Genomic DNA, 23,012 nt, shown 5'->3' with positions numbered 1-23,012 from the left:
ATAGTAAATAATAATGAATTCACATATAACTAATAATAAATGAAAATCAAAACAGACAAATTATAACAAAACAAAAACAAATAATATGAAATAAATTATAATCATTACAGTATCTTGCTTAGGTGTTTATCTAAATGATTTTTAAAGCTTCGAACTGAACTACATTGCACTACCTGTGCAGGAAGTTTATTCCATTCATTAACTACACAGTTGGCAAAGTTGTTTCTGCCTACTTCCGAATTGAATCTATTTCTGGACAGTTTGAGACCATTGTTTCTTGTCTGATTCTCATTCAATGTGAAAATTTTGTCACTTTTGATGTTGTCAATTCCCTTTAGAATTTTAAAGACCTATATCAAGTCACCTCTGAGTCCACGCTTTTTTAGGGAAAACAGATTCATATGTTTTAGTCGATTTTTGTATGATTTATTTTTGATAATTGGAATCAGTTTTGTGGCTCGCCGTTGTACTTTTTCCAGTCTGTCAATGTCTTTAATGAGATTCGGTGACCATATGGAAACAGCACACAGACGCTCCTCTACTTACGTTCATTCGTTTTACGTTTTTTCGATTTTATGTTTGAAGTGACTGTAAAAAAAAAATTGTAAATAAAAATTTGAGTGAATTTTTTAGTTTAGCGCGCTCTCCGTAGTTCAAACGATACTTACGCATGACACTGCGTCCATTGTTTACATTGCACAAACGACAGACTGAAAGTGCCTTGCCTCATCCTCCTCCCCTCCTCCTCCACCATCTCAATTTATGTTGCTTGAATTTAATTTATTTGAAATTAATGTTATTATTTTACAATGTTATGTGTATAATTAATGATTTAGGGGTGTTTTGTAAGATACGGTAATAGAATTTATGGATGTATAGTACAGTAACAACTTACGTTCATTTTCAACTTACGTTCAGCCGTTCGGAATGTAACTAAAACGTAAGTTGAGGAGCGTCTGTACTCCAAATGTGGACGAACTAACGATTTATATAGCTTGTTAACGAGTGATGGACTTTTGAAATCAAAAGATCGTGTAATCAGTCCTAGAATATTATTTGCTTTCTCAGAGGCTGAAATACACTGCTTGAATGATTTGAGATCGTTACTGATAATTACGCCGAGATATTTTTCACTATCCACTTTTGTTAACGAATTTCCAAATAACTTGTAATCGTACTTACTGTTATTTTTACCTATGTGTATTACCTTGCATTTACTTGTGTTAAATTTCATTAGCCACTTTCTAGACCATTGCTGTAATTTTCTCTAAATCTTCTTGAATATCAAATTGATTTAAGTGATCATTTGTCATTCCGCACAGTTTTGTATCATCAGCAAATTTGGAAACAGTAGATTTTAGTCCATGGTCTATATCATTTATATATACTATGAATAGAAGTGGCCCAAGAACGGAACCCTGAGGAACTCCACTTGTAACATTTTTCCATCTAGAAGTTTTTCCATTTAAAACAACTCTCTGTTTTCGATCATTCAACCAATTACTAGTCCAACTTAATAGGCTACCACTTATTCTGTGTGAAGCTAATTTAGTAAGTAGTCTTTCGTGTGGGACGGTATCAAAAGCTTTTGCAAAGTCTAGATATATTAAATCTATATTGTTTCTTTTGTCATAATTCGAGATAACTGTGTTGTAGAATTCGAGTAAGTTAGTCACGCAAGAACGTTTCCGTCTGAAACCATGCTGGCTATCATTTATCAAACAGTTACTTTCTAAATGATGTTCGATAGCATCTCTGATGATAGTTTCCATTATGTTTCCTACAATTGAAGTCCAACTTATAGGCCTATAGTTATTTGGTTTCTTTTTGTCACCTTTTTTGAATATGGGAGTAACGTTAGCTAGCTTCCATTCTCTTGGGACATCTCCGGATATGATGGATTTCTTGAAAATAATTTCTAATGGAACAACAATCTCATTTTTCATTTCCTTTAAGATTCTTGGATGCCAACCGTCAGGCCCTGGTGTTTTATTAACTTTGAGTGTCTCTATACACCTTTTAATTTTTTCTTTTGTTATATTTACCGTGGTGAGTAAGTTTACCCTAGACTTTTCAGAGGTTTCAGTTTGGAGTTCACTTTGAGGTGTTTTGTTTACGAATACTGAGCTAAAATAATTGTTTAACCCGTTGCGGCCGATCGCGGTAAAATAAAATGTCACGCCAGAGACGACGGGGTAGGTGAAAATTTTTTTTTCTCTGTTTATGGGCTAAATCAACTCATTTGGGTCTAAATAGTAAGAAAAACATCAATAGACAAGTCACCTTGGCGTATTTTGGTGGTAGGGAGCAACCTATGAGACGACGGGGTAGGTGAAAAAAAAATTCTGTTTATGGACTAAATCAACTCATTTACACACTAAAACATTTCTATAGTGTGGATGCCAGGGAACAAGGATGCATCCTCCTCCATTTCTTCCCTGAACAATGTCTGTGCGTGCGCGGTGGGTCGGTAATTATCGTCCACAGAATCACTATCACCAGAACCACTAGTGTCACTGTCACTTAGTAGGGCACTTTCATCTAAAACAGCCCGAATTTTGGCTGATGTGTCCAAAATAGCACGTGATTTCCGCGGCATTTTCGCTAATGGGGTCGAGCGAGTACGCACAAAATAGAGGTCAGGGGTCAACTGGTGAGGGTGCGTGGGTCGCGCCGTGGGTGGTCGGGGTGCGCGCGCAGACACTGTGCGTGGGTATAACACATGCCAATGTGCCATACTATTCATATTTTACCCAAACAAGTCATAACTCTTGCTAATTTCGTATTTTAAAACGTGACGGATTATTACGTCAATCGTCGCTCGTTCGGCTTTTTATTCTGAGGCGCGGAAAATACATCCTCCATGTTTACCGTAAAATTGAACCAGTTTAGGAAACTGGCAACTCAATCAGGCTCCTTCCCTGGGAAGATCCATCACTCCTCTATCACGTGACACCCGGTAGAAGCTCAGGGGGCGGGTATTTCAAAAGTTACATAGCAACAAATGAAAGCCACTTACGCGACGGATCATTACGTCGATCGTCACAGCGGTAACCTTTTAGGTGACGTAATATTACGTCGGTCGTACACAACGGGTTAAGATATTACACATTCCTTCATTTTTCACTCTATCCAACCTTGTAACCCCTACCATACTTTTCCCATCAACACCCCAAACTCTTCCTATCCTTCCTTTGGATATTGCTACATTGTCCATTAATGCCTTACCAACCACCCTTCCATCCATCACCCTTTCCCATGTGTACTTATGCTTGACTTTTTTCTTAAACACTGTGTTAACTATCATCAACTCTCTAATCACATTTCCACCATCAACACTATGATTTTTACCTCCCTTTCCTCTACACTTTTCTCACTACCAGGCCTATATGCACTTACAAAGACCCACATCCCCCATCCCAGTTTCACCTTCATCCACATAAACCTTGAAGATACTTCCTTCCACTCCACCACATAATTTCCTATCTCATCACTTAAAAGCAGAGCCACCCCTTTCCTCCCTCTCCCCCTCCTTACTCCTGGCACCCTCCCCACTATACTCCCAAACTCAAGATCACCCCTTCCTTTCCACTTAGTTTTACTTAATACCAACATATCCATCTTCCTTCTCACAAACATACTGCCTATTTCTTCCCTTTTACTCTTATCTGTATCACACCTACACAATGACCCAAACCTTAAGGTTCTGGTTGGAAATCTCCTCCCAGACACTCTTATGCCTTGACTTCTCATAGAATAACTTTACAAAGCAGGATACCTCGTCCCATCACTCAGTCCCACTTTAGCTGTCTTTACCCACATGGAAAACTCAGTGGTCTTCTCCCTACCACAGGGGACTGAGGCAGAAAGGAATATATATATTCATAGAAGTGGTACAGAACAGTTTTAAGAGGGATTAGCATAATGGAGGGATAGTCACACACAAAAATAGTAGCATCATTCCTCTAGGAGTAAGAGATTTTCTCTGGCTCTAATCCATAAGGCACCCCAAAACAGTCCTTAAAACACTGGCTACATGCTACTGTGCAATTAATACTACACAATAATATTCAATCAATACCCCAGTATGGGGTAACTTCCTAACATTACGAAAAGTTTAAACTTAAATTGAGAAAACATTACCTTGACTAGAAAATTTGGAAGGTGTGGTGAGAATGGGTGCAATGCTGTAATTTGAGGGTGTGGAAACCATTGACTTGCAAGGCGTAGATAATCTGTTCTTGGAAGGGGTTGTTGACTGAGATTTCGAGGGTGTTATCATCTTCAGTTGAGAATCAAATGAAATATCTAGAATTTTATATTTATAAAACAGTTGTTTTACACAGTCACAGCAGAGCTGACTGTAATTCTTGTGTACTACATCAATGGTAGCATTGTATTCATTTTGGTCCACCTCAATCTCTGCCTCATCAGCAAAGAACAAACCATCTGGGAAGTTTTTGTGGTCAAAAAGCCAACCGAGTGTTAGTTTTAACAATAGGCTGGTTTGAGGAGATGGTGAGTATTTGTGCACCTCACCACAGCCTTTTTTACCACAACTGTTATGTGATAATCTGCAAGACGAAAGGTAAAAATTTCTGAATTAGATATTCCATAACTATGTTTGGAAACATTCATCAAATAAATTACATACATACATATACCAAGGCTCTTTCCCCCTTACAAGGTAGGTAGCCAAAAAGGAAAAGGCATAAAATCATTCCCACCCATTCCATCCCTGAATACACTCCACTCCCCTCCACCCTCCCTCTTATCTTAGCACCTCCTGGATGACGGGTCATCCCTGCACCTTGTCCACTGCCCTGGGTCAGAAGCAGTGTCGCCAGACACAGCACATCCACAGCAAGGCCACTTCATTAAATCGGCGACCCCCCCCCTCTCTGTCCCCCAATGCATAAAAGGAGAAGACGGGGAGAAATCCCTTCGGGCTGCGTCAAATTTTGCTCACACATACTACCTCACCCCCATCCCCCCACCCATTCCACCTCATGCATCACAACATCATCCATATACAACCATTCTCCATTCACCCCTGTCTTCTGTCCTCTCCCATCCTTCCTCAACAGACATTCCCCTCTTCCCCAAAGCCCCCTTCACTCCATCCATCCACCTCATCCTAGGACGTCCCCTCATCTTCACTCCCTCCACATCTGCCTTCCACACCTTTCTTACTAATCTTTCTTCACTCATTCTTTCCATGTGTCCAAACCATCCTAATACTCTTTCATCAACCCTATCTCCCAACTCCCTTTCCACCCCCGTTCTTCTCCTCACCTCCTCATTTCTCACTCTATCTAGCCTAGTAACCCCCATCATACTTCTCAGACACCTCATTTCAAACACATTCAAACTCCTTCTCTCTTATGTTCCATGTTTCTGCCCCATACAGTGCTGTTGGCACAATCACTCCTTCATACAGTCTCCTCTTAGCATCCATTCCCAAATGTCTATTCCTCATTACACTCTTCAAACCACCAAGACATTTACTCGCTTCTCTCAACCTACATTCTACCTCCACCTTCACTCCACCTTTTTCTGCCACATTGCACCCAAGTATCTAAAACTATCCACTTCCTCCAGTCACTCTCCCTTAATGCTCACTTCCAGTCTACTGCCACTTTCACCCCTTGTACATCCCATCACCTTACTTTTACCCACATTTATCTTTAGCTTTCTTCTATCACATACTCTCCCAAACTCTGTCACCAACTTCCTCAGTCCCTCCTCCGATCCTGCCACAAGCGCAGTGTTGTCAGCAAACAACAGCTGGCGCACCTCCCACTTTTCTCCATTTTCTTTAACCATCTCCAATCCCTGACCAACTACCCTTGCATTTACCTCTTGCACTACCCCATCCATGTATAAGTTGAACAGCCAGGGCGACATAACGCATCCTTGACGAAGTCCCACCTTTACCTCGAACCACTCACTCTCTCCATTTCTAATCCTGACACAAGCTCTACTACTCTCATAAAAACTCTTGACAGCTCCTAGAAGCTTTCCTCCTATCCCATATATCTGCATAACCTCCCACAGTGCCTTTCTGTCTACCCTATCGTAAGCCTTTTCCAGATCCATAAAAGCCCAAAAAACATCCTTCCCCTTTCCTATAGCTTTCTCACATATTTGTCTTACCACAAAGATCTGATCTACACAACCTCTACCCGTCCTAAATCCACACTGTTCCTCACCAATTACTCCCTCTGTTCCTCTCCTAATCCTCTCAATCAAGATCCTCCCAGAAGCCTTCCCAACTACACTTAAATTACAAGAAAAACTAAACATGAAATGCATGGTATTTTAACAATGGCACACAGCATAAATTCAAAGGTTCTCATTCAATAATTCAAATGTCCCATCCAGGGAAACTCAATCTGGCTGTCCAGAAAACACTGGAGACATAAAGCTCATGGTCTGCAAATATGCAAGCAACAACTAATTTATTTTTCTAAAGACGAGCCACACCAAAACTGCCACCATCGCTTCTTGTACATCTCTTCACTTTACTTTTGCCCACATTTACTCTCAATTCTTCTCTCACATACCTTTTCAATTGTCAGCAATTGCTTCAGTCCCCCCTTAGAATGGCTTTCATCAGCAAACATCAATTGGCTTACTTTCCATGTCTCTCCACACTCTCCCACCAACTCCATGTGCATTATGTATTTTTGGAAGCAAACATACCTGGTAATATACAGAAGCCTGTAGATGAATATGAGGACTCTAATGACTGTTAAGAAGTAAACAGTGTGCAGTGCCACTTGGTCTACCATGCCAAGAAACTCTACAATCCAAGGCACTACCACCACCAAGCCCCCATTTGACGCTCCATTACGAATTGCTTCTGGCAAATCAATGGCAGGATAAACCTGAAACAATATACACTCTATCAACACATATTACACAATGAACTATTGAAACAACCAGAAATAAGTAAAACTCTTAATGCTGAAATCCAATATATCAATAAACACTTGTAAGAATAGTGGACTACAGAAATAACCCCAAACTGGAATACTTGCTATTCCAATTATGACAGACAAAATAAAACAAAATAAAATAAAATAAGTAAAATAAAACAGAAAATAAAACAAACTCAATACCTTATTTCTAATTGCAAGCTGTGTTGCTATAACCGCTTCTTGAAGGTGTTCAGTGGTTTGGTATGGCATAAACTCCAGAAATCCTAAAAACTTTGCTAATACCCTAAGTTCTAATATCACAGGCTGTAGCTCTTCCTTAATCATATACTTAATATGATCTGAAACAGGAACAAAGATACAACAAAATATTAGATACTTCTATATCAAATACATGAGTATCCAACAAACACTCAGGCTCAGGTTTTGAAGCTAAAGACATTATTTTTCTTTCTACTTATACACCATTACCTGCTAGATGGTAAGGCATGGAAGGGAAACATCCTCAAATTTCATCATACTCATCATCACCATGGGTCTCCTACAAGAGATCTTGTGTGACAAAATGATTACTTGATAATCTCTCTCACTCCTTCCCAATTTTTAGGGTCCAAGTTGGGGTCCTCTACATTCTGCCATGTACTTATCCACCTCATAACTTACCAACAGTGCCACTATTTCCTTCCCTTACCCTCTCACCTCTCCTGACACCCTACCTACCAAGCTTCCAATGTTTAGTTCACCTTTCAGTTTTATTATACTCAATATCCATCTTCCTTCGTGCAAATATACTACCAGTCTCTTCCATTTTGCTATCACCCATAACCCATCATGTACATTCAATGACCCAATTACTCAGGTTCTGGTTGTAGTCCTCTTCTCATACACAATTATGTCCTGATTCTTCGCAGGAGAAAAATACAGAGGGGGATCTCTAGGCCCCTCACTCAGCACCATTTAGACACCTGACACACATTGAAACATGGTGGTAACATTCTCCCCACCCCACTTCAAGGGGAATAAAGTTAATCAAATTAGTTAAATATATACAAACATACATGTACCTGTTCTGAAATTTAGCAATTAATCTTTTGTATGGGACAGAAACATGGAACATAAGAGAGGAGTTTGAATGTGTTTGAGATGAGGCGCCTGGGAAGTATGATAGGAGTGAGGAATGAGGAGGTGAGGAGGAGAGCGGAGGTGGAAAGGGAGTTGGGAGATAGGGTTGATGAAAGTGTTGGGATGGTTTGGACACATGGAAAGAATGAATGAACATGAGGGGATGATCAAGGATGAGATGGATGAATGAGATGAATGGGGCACTGGGAAAGAGGGGAATATCTGTTGAGGAAGGAAGAGAGAAGACAGAAGATAGGGGTGAATGGAGAATGGTTGTGTATAGACAATTCTGTGATACATGGGAATGGGTGGGGGACAGGAGGGTGTGGGAGAATGTGTGAATATTTTGATATACCTCCCAGTCTTCTCTTTTTCTGCATGAGGGGATGGAGGGGGGGGGAGTCGCTGATTAAATGAAGCGGCCTTGCTGTGGATGTGCTGTGTCTTGCTACACTGCTTCTGACCCAGGGCAGTGAGCAAGATGCAGGGATGACTAGTCATCCACGAGGACCCAAGATTAGAAGGGAGGTAAATGGGAGGGGAGTATGTGGGGATGGGATGGCTGGGAGTGGATTTCATGCCTTTGTTTTTTGGCTACCTCCCTGATAAGGGGGAAATAGCCATTGGTACATGTATGTATATCTATTTCAATTATGATTATATACATATATATATATATATATATATATATATATGCTAATAAGAACATGGGTACGTGTGTTCACTTATGCAAAGTAGACCACTTGGAAAAAGAAACTAACGAAGCAGAGTGCTTTCGTATATTACATCTTCAGTGCAAAAGGTACATAGTAATAGATATGCATAGATTATATATACATGGAAAAAGGAACAAGGACAGTTTTGAATACGGGTAGCGGACAATTACCCCCTGGAAGGCGGAAGGTCAATGTCAATACACCAATGATGGTGGGGTGACATTAGGTCACAGTTGCAAGGGTCAATGCGTCCACTAATGATGGTAGGGCGACATTAGGTCACAGTCGCAGGGTTACATTTTACCTGATATTATTTTGCTTATTTCTTGACAGATAAAATTATCAAGTTTATATAAGCCCTTGTGTAGGCTTATATAAACTTGATCATTTTATCTGTCAAGAAATAAGCAAAATAATATCAGGTAAAATGTAACCCTGCGACTGTGACCTAATGTCGCCCTACCATCATTAGTGGACGCATTGACCCTTGCGACTGTGACCTGATGTCACCCCACCATCATTGGTGTATTGACATTGACCTTCCGCCTTCCAGGGGGTAATTGTCCGCTACCCGTATTCAAAACTGTCCTTGTTCCTTTTTCCATGTTTATATAATCTATGCATTTCTATTACTATGTACTTTTTGCACTGAAGATGTAATATACGAAAGCGCTCTGCTTCGTTAGTTTCTTTTTCCAAGTGGTCTACTTTGCATATATATACACATACACATACATATATATATATTCAATCTGAGATATTACGACGGCAGTAAATAATCACTTTCTATATGTCAGTACAGCTTAATCCCCAATTGTGTCAACTTAACCATGGTCTACTTTATAAGTTTTTAAAAGAAAACTCTTTCCAAAATATCTATGTAATGTACATAAAGAATCTCACCTCCTTTCTCTCCACTTAATGAAAACTCTTGACAACTTAGTTCAATAATCCGAGCTGTAAGTGAATTCTTCAGATGCTGTTTAAAACAAAAATCATCAGCAGCTTGAATGAAGTCACGGAAAAACTCCTGCGGCCCTGGAAACGTTGGGAGAGGACAAGGATCCCCTAGTCTGGAAGGTGTAACTAATCTCTCATACAGACGTTTATACTTCTCTGGCTGAAGTTTCTGTAGTGTACTAAGGAAACCATAATCTGAAATAGATATATGCACACACAATGTATGAGGAAACAATGAAAAAGGATCTGGGACTGAACATTCCAATTATTCTACTAAGGGGGAAATATGATGTGATTATCACAATGGAGGAGGAGGACAATGAAGTCTAAGAAATCAAGAAATAAATTCATGGGCAAATATTTCATTATTAGAGTTGCCAACATCTCTACTGTATCACCTTTAGCAGGAACTAACAGAGTAAGAAATTTAGGTCACCAAGAAATGCTTTCATGTGCAAACATTTCATTATGAGTAACTAACTTCCCTAATGTATTACTTTTAGCAAAAACCAATAACAGATATACATAAGTGGAGGTCCTGTGGGACAGATATCAGAGCAATCAATTCCCTGCAACCCAGCATTTAAACCCACCAACAATCTCACCTCTATCTGGAGATACAGGAAAGAGCCAGCCCTCAGTCTCCAAACAATGTCCAAAGATTGCTATCAACTTTAACCCCTTCACTCCGGGCCAAAATCTCGCGGGCAGCATTAGCTGCCAGACGTGTGATGTTGCGTCATAATACTCGCATTATAAAAAAATAAAGTTACCGCTGTATATTGCTCATTCTCTTTCACCTGTGAATTTTGATAACCATAGAAAATATGATGAAGCCAGTTTACAGAGTATGGGGGTCACGCAGGTACAACTACAATATATATAATCAAGACACTGACATCGGCATCCTCACGTACCCACTTGCTCCTCATGACGCCTACGTAGGCGTCATTGTATCGAAGGGGTTAACTGTATTTCCTCCACCTTTCCAACTGAGGAATACTGACAGCTAGTGACGGTTACCCTCCTACTACCATATGTCAGCAAAAATTAAATAGACCCAAACTAAAACAAGACAGACAGGAGTCCAATGATTCTCCACAAAGGGGTCTATGAAAATGCCCAAGGACCTGCTGTGAGGCTGCAAGTTTTCTGTCAATGAACCTCATGGCAACAATTAGCAATATCATTACATTAAGCAAGAATTGACATTAAAAGATATTCAGGAGTAAACGTTATATGGAACAGATTTATCATAAGGACTCATATGCAACAATAAAAATGAACAACTGCAGAACACTTGACACTTATTGCAAACTCCTTCTACAGCCTTCACAGAATATTCAACAACTAAATTGAACACAATACGAAGGTGGATTTATGCATAGAAAATTACCATTCTCCAATAGAATGAAAAAAACTAAGGAACCATTCACAGATACCAACAGTATAAACATAACTAAAGAAAACAAAATACATTATAAACATCTATATACCACCAATCACACCAACACCCCAAGGATACACCTCTGAACTTCAATCACTCAATGAATTAATAATAGGCAGACACCTAAACACACATCACCCCACATGGCTACATACATAAGCTGAGCATCAAGACAAAAGTCTGAGACCCATTCCCCAACCTGAACATAATAAACTCCAGTGAAATCCCCACAACAACCTCCCCAATGCAAACAACAAGCACCATTCCCTGATATCTAAGAGCTTAGCCTCACTCTATCCACAGGCAATGAAAATAATCTTACTTACCTCTGACAACTTTCCAATAAATATTACTGTTGAATTTACAGAAAAAATTAAACCCACACACAATAACACCCTTAAAACTAGTACAAACCAAAATGGCCCTATTACAGAAATAGAAAATCACTTAGAAAACTCTGACATGGCTTAGTTCCTATCCATAGAAAAAACAGAAAGCTCACAAACTGTGCCAAAAGAAAAAATTTACAGAGCAGACAATAAGAATATCCTTTTGTGCTGTATCATCCTTTTATCCATTCAAAATTCCCCCTGTTCAAATCTATTCTGAATCAAACCACACACCCAAATCATACATACATATACCAAGGGCTTTTCCCCCCTTACAAGGGAGGTAGCCAAAGTCAAAAGGCATAATTCCACTCCCATTCACTACCCCTCCTTCCCTCTCATCTTGGCTCCTCATGGATGATGGGTCATCCCTGCATCTCGCCCATTGTCCTGGGTCAGAAACAATGCAGCAAGACAGCTCATCCACAGCAAGGTTGTTTCATTTAATCAGCGATGCCCCCTCTCTGTCCCCTCTTACAGAAGATCAGAAGACAGGGAGAAATCCCTACAGGATGCATCAAAATATCACTCACACATAACCACCCCCTAACTCCCCGACCCTTATCCCCTATCCACTACTTTCTTTGCATTACAGTATCATCCATACACAATTATTCTCCACTCACCCCTATCTTCTGCCTTCTCCCTTCATAAACAGACATCCCCCGTCTTGCTCAACACCCCTTTCACTCCATCCATTCATCTCATCCTCAGTCACCCACTCATGTTCACTCCGTCCACCTCAGCCTTCCAGACTTCTTCAAGAACACCCAAATCATACAAAACTAACACCCATATACACTTTCCATCTTAGCACTTTATGGATGAAGGGTTATCTCTGTCTCCTGCCATGCTGCTTGGGTCAAGGGTAGTGCTTGTATCCTATGATTAGCTTTGCTTTCTGTTGTCTGAATCCTCTACTTGAAACTATTCCAAATACATTAAGTTTCTAGTTTATCTTCCTTGTTATCTCCAGCTAAACCTATATAACTCACTTGCTGAAGGCAAAGGTCACAACAGCGCTGACAATTTTAAATTTCTAAACACACAATTCACATCACTTGTGAAATATGCAATTCCCTGTATTTTATATTCTAAAATCATCAAATATGGCAGGTGTGACAGCATATAATATTAGTTTCAAGGTCGATTCTTTGTTGTCAAGAGTCAAGCGGTGACCTCACTAGATGAATATTAGTGTGGCTCTTCCATGTCTTAATATCTTTATAACATGTCCTACAACAATCTCAATACCTTGAGTCCCATTTCTACTCTGCACATATTTAAGTTCTGTAATGAGGAACAAATAGAAATATGTTAAGAAGTTACAATACCAAAATACAATAAACATGTGTTACCAACTTACCTCCTGTGTCATCAGGTTGTGGGCGCCCTGCATTCTTACACATTGTGATAAGCTGTGCTATGAAGAGTCTGGAGAAATGAATGTAGTTCGTTGGCTCGGAGCTTAAAGATAGAATGTGTCTTACCCTAGGCCCCAAGGTTTGCTGGAATGACCACCCTGGATTCATATGACGTGTCTCCCATAACCGAATTATCTGCAAGCAATAGAATATAGTAGAATAACACTACACAATTATTATCATTACACTGGCAGTCTTTCAATCAATCATTAGCTTAGATCTTTCTTGCAGATGACTCATGTTTCCCAGGTAACCAGCAACAACCACCCAACTGGCCCACAAGTTACTCATGGTAAAAATATTGTGTTGTCTGGATATACATTGGGTGGGGTAGTGCAAGATAAGATGTTTAGTGTCTGAGGCAGTTTGTTTCTATGGCCAGGCCTAATTTGTGCAAATATTGTTTTACCGCTGGATATTAACCTGAATATGGTCATACTAGTGTGATTCTTGTTTCTCTAGAAGGGTTTAATGGAGTTGGGTGTTTGGAAGTCAGTTTTGTAATGCTTCTTTAGTGAATGTGTTGTGTGGTACAGGTAGGTTGTTGTAGATGTTTGAGTAGTATGCTGTGGGTGTAATTTTTTCTTTTTTAAATTCAGTTGGCTGCACTTGTGTGATGTAATGGGTTGGGTGAGTAGGGTCGAGTGTTCTTGCATAGAATTGTGTACCAGTCGTTTTCATGTGACATTTTATGAGGAGGATTTTGGTTTCTATGTGCAGTTGTTCTACTGGGGGAGTTTTGCTTTATTGTTGGGTGTTTCTTTGTTTTACTAAATATTGGAAACCATATTGTGGAAGCATAGCTGAATGTGGTTCTTAAAAAGTTGAAGTTGGGACTACTTTGCAGACCAAGAGTCATGCATCTCTAGGAGGAGGTGACTGAACTGACAGGTTCTGAAAATGGGCAGCTGGAAAACAGTTCTGTCATCCATTTAGCAGGACTACCTCTAGCACATACCCATTACTGGTCAAAGATGAGAATTTACCTTGTCAACAATACACACATACATATAACAATAACAATGGCTATTTCCCCCTTACAAGAGAGGAAGCCAAAAACAAAGGTATAAAATCTACTCCCACTAATACTCAAAAAAATATACATTACCTACCTCATACAAAGAATCCCGTTGTTTCCTGAAGATGTGAAAGTGGGCAGCTGAAGGGAAATTATTTTTGTTGTCTGTCTCAGACTGAAATGACACACTCCCAATAGGGGACTGGGGGGCAGCATTCTGAACTTCCTGGGGAACAGCTTTGTCTACCCACTCCTGCAGATCCTTTCGAAGCTGTGGGGTGAAGGTTTGAATGCGAGGATTCTCTGCAAGCAATCGCAAAGTTCCTTTGTCTAACAACTTTAAAAGTTCTACAATTGCTTCCAGAACATGGCATGAAAAATAAATAGCATTGTGGTGAGAGTCTATACATGAGAACTCTTGTGTATTGTTCTTAAGAACATCAGCAGATTCATAAGGCACTCTCAGTGTCAAAAGCTGAAGAATGTAATACAATTCAGCCATGACATTTGGGACCATGTTGCAGATAATGAGCATGGCATAAGTTTCTACGAGGCAGTCAAGCATGTCTTTGGACGTAACATAAAAGGGTGAGGGCTCAGTCAACTCCCCAACCAGCCCACCTACTCTGTCTGTATTCTTTTTTGGTGTGGCTAATTTTGAAGGTGATTCACGGCCTATTTTGTTTGAAGGTTGTAAACCCAGAGATTCTTGCTGTTTTTGTCTCTCCATCTTCAACAGTTCACGTTCTTCCTCCAGTGTTCGGTTTTCCTTCTCCTGACTTGAGAGGAAAGGACTAAGAGGTTTGGACAATTCTAAAGGGACCCCAAAGACACCTGGCGTCTCTTGGTTGAAAGGTGAGGGCGTGACGGTGGGTGGTGCATGAGATAAAATACGAGTAGGATTGATGCGACGCTTTGGCTGTTTTGCTTGGGAAGCCGAAGATGCCATTGATGGAAAAGCTTCCTCATCACAAATATCTAAAATGCCACAACCTTTATTCTGGTCAAGTTTTGACTGTTCTCTATGTGATGACCCAACTTTTAAGATACCAACACCCTGATTTTTCTTCTTGCCCTTTTTTACCTCAGGTGTTATGTAGTCACCTAGGCACAAACGCTGTTCACTGTGTTTTACCTCAAAGGAACGATTACTAATTGAGGATTCTGGTTGGCGGTATTTGCCTCCACTGCCAGTCCTGTCATATGCAGGGAAAGAATTTGGTGGACTTGTAAAGAAGTTAACATGCTTTGGTGTCGAGGTAGCTATTCGAGTAGACTGCTTCTTATTGCCCTTCACAACTGGTGCAGAATCTGGTACTTGTCTCTGGTTTCGCTTAATCTGAATGGAGAGAGAATCACTGCCATCTTGCAACAATGCATCAAGCTCAGAAGGTTGATCACACTTGGACCGGTTCGCTAAATCCTGTGAAAAGAAATGTATAATGTTAGAAGAGACATACAAAAAAAAAAAAAAAAAAAAAAAAAAAAAAAAATCTATAAGGTAGAAAATGAAGAGCCTAAGAGTCAGAATAGCTAAAGGACATTTGTTATCCCTTTCCATGAAAATTTTCTTGGAGATGCTAAAGTTGTGAAGAAATTGAATGTAAAAGTCTATTTATATGCATGCATGCATACATACATACATATACCAGGGCTTTTTCCCCCTTACAAGGGGGGTAGCCAAAAAGAAAAAGGCATAAAATCATTCCCACCCATTCCATCCCTGAATACACTCCACACCCCTCCACCCTTCCTCTTATCTTAGTACCTCCTGAATGACGGGTCATCCCTGCACCTTGTCCACTGCCCTGGGTCAGAAGCAGTGTCGCAAGACAAAGCACATCCACAGCAAGGCCGCTTCATTAAATCGGCGACCCCCCCCCCTCTCCGTCCCCCCATTGCATAAAATGAGAGGACGGGGAGAAATCCCTTCAGGCTGCGTCAAATTTTGCTCACACATACTACCTCACCCCCCATCCACCCGCCCATTCCACCTCATGCAATCACAACATCATCCATATACAACCATTCTCCATTCACCCGTCTTCTGTCCTCTCCCGTCCTTCCTCAACAGACATTCCCCTCTTCCCCAAAGCCCCCTTCACCCCATCCATCCACCTCATCCTAGGACGTCCCCTCATCTTCACTCCCTCCACATCTGCCTTCCACACCTCTTTTACTAGTCTTTCTTCACTCATTCTTTCCATGTGTCCAAACCATCCTAATATTCTTTCATCAACCCTATCTCCCAGCTCCTTTTCCACCCCTGTTCTCCTCCTCACCTCCTCATTTCTCACTCTATCTAGCCTAGTAACCCCCATCATACTTCTCAGACACCTCATCTCAAACACATTCAAACTCCTTCTCTCTTCTTCTCTTATGTTCCATGTTTCTGCCCCATACAATGCTGTTGGCACAATCACTTCTTCATACAGTCTCCTCTTAGCATCCATTCCCAAATGTCTATTCCTCATTACACTCTTTAATCCACCAAGGCATTTACTCGCTTCTCTCAATCTACATACATACATATATATATATATACTAAAGGCTTTTTTCCCCTTACAGGAGGACACAGCACATCCATAGCAAGGCCACTTCATTTAATGAGCAACCCACCCTCTGTCCCCTTATGGAGAAAGAGAAGATGGGGAGAAATCCCTTCAGGCTGCGTCAAAATATCATTCACACATAATCACTTCCTAACCCCCCATCACCCATTCCCTTCCATGCATCACAGCATCATCCATATACAACCATTCTCCACTCTATCTATATACCAAGGAGTTTTTCCACCTTACAAGAGAGGCAGCCAAAGTCAAAAGGCATATACCCACTCCCACCCATTTCATTTCCATCCACTACTTTTCCTCACTCTCATGTTAGCTCCTCATGGATGATGGGTCATCCCTGTATCCTGCCCACTGCCCTGGGTCAGAAGCAATGAAGCAAGACACAGGACATCCACAGCAAAACTGCTTCACTTAATATATATTAATCAAAGGAATGAATATGCAAAAATATACAGGGAAGAAAAAAGAAACTATGAAAAAGACATAATAGAAAAATGTAAGGATCAGCCAAAACTATTCTAGATATGTGAATGGTAAACTAAAAAATAAAAAGGAAATGGTGAAATTGCACTAAGGGAATAGGGAATACACTGAAGATACAGAAATGGCTGAGGTCATGATCAAACACTTCAAGTTGGTTTTCACTAGAGAAAATGTACAACCGGGATGAAGGGAGAGAAGTGAAATCCCCCCTATAAGGGAAATAACAGTAACACAGAGAGAAATAATGGACCAAATAATGAACCTTGATGTCAGGAAATCACATGGCCCGCATGGAATCACAAACTGGATATTAAAAGAATGTAAAGAAGAACTAATAGACAAAATATATAACATTGTAAGTTGCTCACTCAAAAGAAGGAAAAATACCAGAAGACTGGAAAAATGCTGATAATGTATGAATATATAAAAGAGAAAACAAGAAATACCCACCAAATTATAGACCAGCTTCCCTTACAAGCACGGTAGCCAAAAATTGTGAAAAAGTTATAAAAAAAAAAATAGATGGATAAAACATCTGGAGAACAATATACTAAATCTGAGACAATTCGGATTTAGACAGGTAAGATCATGTGCCACAAATATGATCTGATTATACTCAAGACTACTAGATATATTACAGGAAAGGGACAGATGGACTAACTGTGCTTTCCTAAATCTACAAAAAGCTTTTGACAAAGTCCCACACAAAAAACTATTATGAAAACTGGAAACCATAGGAGGGATGCAAGGTAAACTATTAAAATGGTTGGAGGACTTTTTGCATGGAAGAAAAATGAGAGTAGTGCTTCAAGATAAGAGGTCTACTTGAGAAGAGGTGATTAGTGGAGTTCCACAAGGATCAGTATTGGCTTTCATAATGTTTGCTATTTATGTGAATGACATGGATGAGGATGTAGAATGTTACATGAGTTTCTTTACAGATGATGCAAAACTGTTAAAGTGAGTACTGAAGCGGACTGTGATTCACTGCTGAGAGATCTGAACATGGTTTGGGAATGGAGTCAGAGGTGGGAAGTGGACTTCAACATTAAGAAATGTAGCATAATGGAATTTGGAAAAAGTAAAAAAGGATATTTGAACAATATAAAATTGGTGCAAAGGAAGTAAAGAAAGTGGGATCTGAAAAAGACCCAGCCGTAATCATCACAAAGGATATGTCCCCTGACAAATTGATAAACAAAATTGTTGGTGAAACCTATAACTTGCTAAGATCAATAATAACTGGATGAAGAAATGGTAAAGAAAATACTAGTTACACTGATAAGGCCAAAATTGGAGTATGCAGCAACACTATGGTCACCCAGTACTAAAAAGAATATAAGGAAAATTGAGAGAATCCAGAGAGCAACTATGAAGATGGCCCCAACACTATCAAAACTGTCATATGAAGACAGATTGTCAAAACTAGAATTACCAACTCTGGAACAAAGGAGAGAAAGAGGTGACTTGTTGACCATCTACAGAATTATGAGAGGTATAGATGTCCTTGATTGAGACGACTTTCTAAACTGGAATGAGAGACGCACAAGAGGACATGGAAGGAAGCTCAAAAAGGGCAGTTATAGAAGAGACCTGAAAAAGAACAGCTTTCCCCACAGAGTGGTGGATGTATGGAACATACTAGATGAAACAATAGTGTGTGCAAAAACAATACACGAATTTAAAAGCAAATTAGACACGGCAAAATACAGAGACAGGACACCACGAGCATAGCTCCCCTTCCTGCAAGATACAGCTAGGTAAATACATACATACACACACACACACACACACTGTAAAAAAATCAAATTCTGTACTCTTACAGTTCACCTAAAGGCAGTAGTTGATGATGTGGAATGGCAGTGATGATTCCAAATGTGAAAACAATTCAAAATATTATGTGACAAGAATAAAAATCAAGGTTACTAAAGATTTAAAACAAATACCTGGGTAGACGAATCAGTAAAATGAAGAGTTTTTGCACGGGAAGGTAGAGCTTTTCTTGACTTGGATGTGCGGTTCACTTTGTGTTTGCTGGGAGATACATACTTGCAGACACTGCCAGAACTTGAAGCCTTGTTTGGAGTCAATCCAGTCTGCATACCAGTCTGAAGGAAGCTAATAACCAAACAAGAAAAATTATGAAAATTCATCATACTGAAATAAATCAATACATCTTCTTAATTGCCTTGAGTTTCACTGACCAGAAAACCACAACCCTACAGCAGTCAGCAACATTCCTTGTGCTCTTCCATAGATTCTCACTGAGAAGAAAGCTTAGACTGTTGTTTGTTTTGCATTATTGTGAATCTGTTTTTTTATCACCAGGTGTTAGGAGGATGAGCATAGGCACAGTCACCGGCTGTCAGCTCTCATTATGTGACAAAAAATGGAGGAAAAATACTGGGTAGTTGAAAGTGATGATGAAATTTTGGATCCCATCCAGAGATTAAGCCAATGCCAGTTCTTAAGTTTCTGTGAGACTGATATTGGGGTTAGGTGGTGGTGGTCCAGTGAAGCATTGAGCTTGGTTTGTCTTGAAGATTGTGTTTTGTGATCCAGATGTGAATACATATTTGTGTGATACAGGTGGTAGGTTGTTCTATATGTGTGTGTTGTATGCAGCTATTTTTTGTTACATTCTGCTGGTTGTGCATGTGTAATGTAATGAGATGGGTGAGGGGCTGAAGGTTCTAAAATAGAACTATGTACCTATCAGTTCTATATGATGTATTATATGGTGAATTTTGGTTTCTGTTTTGTATGGTTTGTGAATTGTGCATGTTTTACTCATTATTCAAAACCAAGCTGTGGCAAAATATTATGTTCCCATAAATGAATACACAGTTAGTTACTGTAAAATATTTGCCTTACCCACTAGTTTGGTCCCGCAAAAAGTTGAGGAAGACCGGGATGAATTCGACTCTAAATGCATCCATGTCAGAGTGTATGTTTGGCTGTAGGAAGAAAAATAGAAAAAATAGCCATATCAAAGAAAGACCTTTACAATGACAATGCTTATTTATATACTCAAAGATCATAAAATGGAAAAACATAATTACTTTCACCTTGCATAAAGTTCTCATATACCTACACATTAACCAAAGCCATTTTTATCTATGAAAAAATGGGGTTGACATACTATTGTAATTTATATGAATTTGTAAACACAATCCCACAAAGTAATCTTTCCTTTAAATTTCTAGTTACAAGTACTAACTAAACTTTAAAATCTTCAATACACATTCCAGATTTGTACAAAAGAAATCTGATCTGCTGCAAAAAACCTACATGCCAACAAAAAACAGACTTCAAATACATTACAAATAAACAGAGCTGCAACAATTTCAACATATACACAGCACTTATACAGGAAAGCAAACTACCACTGTGAAACATACAACCCTCATTCACCACTATCAGTGTGGACAAAACTCACCACAAAAGTAGGCTCATAACAATAAACCCTTCTCCAACAAGGGAAATTAAATCCCTGCCATATATCACAGCAGAAATACTCATTATCCATACAGAGAAAAAAAAATACAAATATCTACATTAGACGCAGAGTACCTCATTCTACAATGTCCAACACTAAAAATCCCAAGACAACAACATGGCATTTCTTCCCTGCTGGTAGCAGTATGTATACTGCAAGCAGGATCTTGAATAATGGATTGACTGACTGATCTAAGGTGAGGCTTCCAGTACACTATTCTTAAACCAATGTTCTAGTTTAAGTAATCTTGGGTGTTTTTAGCCATCATTTTGTAGTTACTATGTTATAATTGTCAAGTTTTCTGCATAGGTGAGTGTTTTGGTGCTGAGAGATCTTTGTGAGGAGGTTGAATGGCATTGGTGAGAGTATTGCTTCTTAGGGGATCCTACTGGTCTTTTGATCCCAGAAACTTGGTTATTTTGGGTTACTTTGCACTATCTACAAGCTAAACTTGGTGGCCTGTTGTTGTTGTTGTGGATAAATGTCTCTAAGATATTTTTTGATAGCATATGTCTAAGAAATTTATAAAATGCTGCCATTGTTTCTGGAGGTGCTTTCTTGTTGAATCCTTCTGACATGAGCTACACAAAACAACGCATTAAGAATAACAACTGGATGCATTATAACCACTTCAATGGAATCCCTGCATACACAAACCAAAATCCTCCCCAAAGAGCAGTACATGAAAATGATAGGCACATAGTCCTATGCAAGAGCACTCAATTCCACATATCTATCCCATCATAAAATGCATGATCAACTCGATACAACTAAACTATAACATAGCATACTACTCAAAGTTATAACAAGCTACAGATTATATCTTATTTCTTTTTTAATGTACCAGAGAGAAAATGGTAGAATACCAATACAGACTGACTGGCTATGGAAACAAACTATCCCTGATGGAATCACTACATAAGATAAAGAACACATTGAAGAGAGGTCATGGAAGTAAATTAACAAAGACCACATTTCAAAAGGATTTGAAGAAATAGTTTTCCATGTGGATGTATAAATATGTGGAATAGCTTAGAAGATGATATAGCCAAGGCTCAAACAATACATGAGTTATCTAAATATAATTAGAAATCAAAGATATAGATTAAGTTGGAACTGTACATGAATTTGAGTCTAGGTATTTTAGAAAATTAAAGAATAAGAGATAAGACCCAACAAGTACTGCTCCTTTCTAGTATACTACAATTAGGTAAATATAATTAGGAAAATACATCTTGCACTGCCCTACTTTAGCCTTACCCACACAACATATGTTTTTCCTGAATGAGTTGTGGTCCAATAGACCAATCCTTTGGCTGTTGCCAGTTACCTGGGAGCCATAAATAACTTAAAGGAGACCTGGGACAAATTATTTATTTTTTTGAATAATTGATCATTGTTCATCAACTGTATTTTTTCAAATTCCCTAATCTTGAGTGTTGCTTCCACAGGCCTGTTTATTTGACCACACATATCTGTGCTATGGATAACTCAATATACCTATGCATTTCACACTATCCTTCTCTTGCCTATGAAAGCTATATTACCCTACACTTATGCCACCTACATACAGCCTACTAAAAAAAATTACAGCATCAAAATCACATAAATTTATGCTGAATAGCATACATTACTGCATTGATGATTGTATGCTTATGTCATGAGTTTCCCGAATTACTTTTTTCCCCAAATACATGTATGGATAAACGGTATGCAGCGCTGGACCACCACAATTGTGTGGAAGGGCCTCAAGATATCGCCTAGTAAACCAAACAAGTAAGTAAACCAAGTAACAATTCAAATTTTATTTCACAGCTGATCCGTGAATGTCAGACTGTTAGCATCATCTTCTATCTTAGACTACTCATCCCTTACCACATTTCTCCCATCCAGCCAAGACATAATGTCACATGGTGAGATAACTCCTTCTGTGAGTAGGTTTATCACTGCTGCCATACTTGAAGTCCTGCTGATTTCATTTATCCAAGATTCTCTGGCAATCAAACAAGTGACCCATTTGTAGCGCAATGTTTACATCATGCTCTCGAAAACTGATGCTAAAGTAACGTAAGTACAGTACATCATGTGTATGTTTGATAGTACTGCCATCTATTGTCGTAAGCAAAAACTAAATTTAGAAAATGAGAAGTAATGAACAAATTTGAAATTTACGTTTAATTTCTATACATAAACCAGTTAGTAGTTGTTGTATATTACGCATCTTATAAGTCTGTTTGATTTCAGTGGAGAGACAGGTAAATTCGATAGCTTGTTTTCAAAATATATGATTATTTCAAGATTTCTACAAATAGGCTGGATGGTTACCAAGAGATCTAATGACAGGCAACTGACACCGGAAGAAAAAACCAAGGATATTTACAAAATTATATAATATTTTTGTGTTTTTACTACAGAGTAAAGAACTATGATACATTCCTCA

At 39.2% G+C, this 23,012-nt stretch overlaps 1 protein-coding gene across 1 annotated transcript in view; it reads right to left on the bottom strand.

Moving 5' to 3' along the window:
- dlt (codanin-1 like protein dlt) overlaps window positions 1-22,622 on the bottom strand; it is a 36,783-nt gene extending 14,161 nt beyond the window's left edge. Inside the window, exons 1-9 of the mRNA XM_076209064.1 lie at window positions 22,448-22,622; window positions 19,948-20,030; window positions 19,020-19,191; window positions 14,112-15,440; window positions 12,942-13,134; window positions 9,683-9,934; window positions 7,125-7,282; window positions 6,706-6,890; window positions 4,144-4,574 (exon numbers count right to left, since the gene is read on the bottom strand). Of these exons, the coding sequence (XP_076065179.1) occupies window positions 4,144-4,574; window positions 6,706-6,890; window positions 7,125-7,282; window positions 9,683-9,934; window positions 12,942-13,134; window positions 14,112-15,440; window positions 19,020-19,191; window positions 19,948-20,030; window positions 22,448-22,528 (2,884 nt within the window). The 5' untranslated portion in view covers window positions 22,529-22,622. The remainder of the gene's footprint in view (window positions 1-4,143; window positions 4,575-6,705; window positions 6,891-7,124; window positions 7,283-9,682; window positions 9,935-12,941; window positions 13,135-14,111; window positions 15,441-19,019; window positions 19,192-19,947; window positions 20,031-22,447) is intronic.
- Between the last annotated feature and the right edge of the window lie 390 nt (window positions 22,623-23,012).

This window comes from Oratosquilla oratoria, chromosome 2, assembly GCF_046742065.1.
Source record: "Oratosquilla oratoria isolate Oo_2021 chromosome 2, ASM4674206v1, whole genome shotgun sequence".
Lineage (NCBI taxonomy): Eukaryota > Metazoa > Arthropoda > Malacostraca > Stomatopoda > Squillidae > Oratosquilla > Oratosquilla oratoria.
The sequence above is the reverse complement of the archived record's forward strand: the minus strand, read 5'-3'. Positions and strand labels throughout refer to the sequence as shown.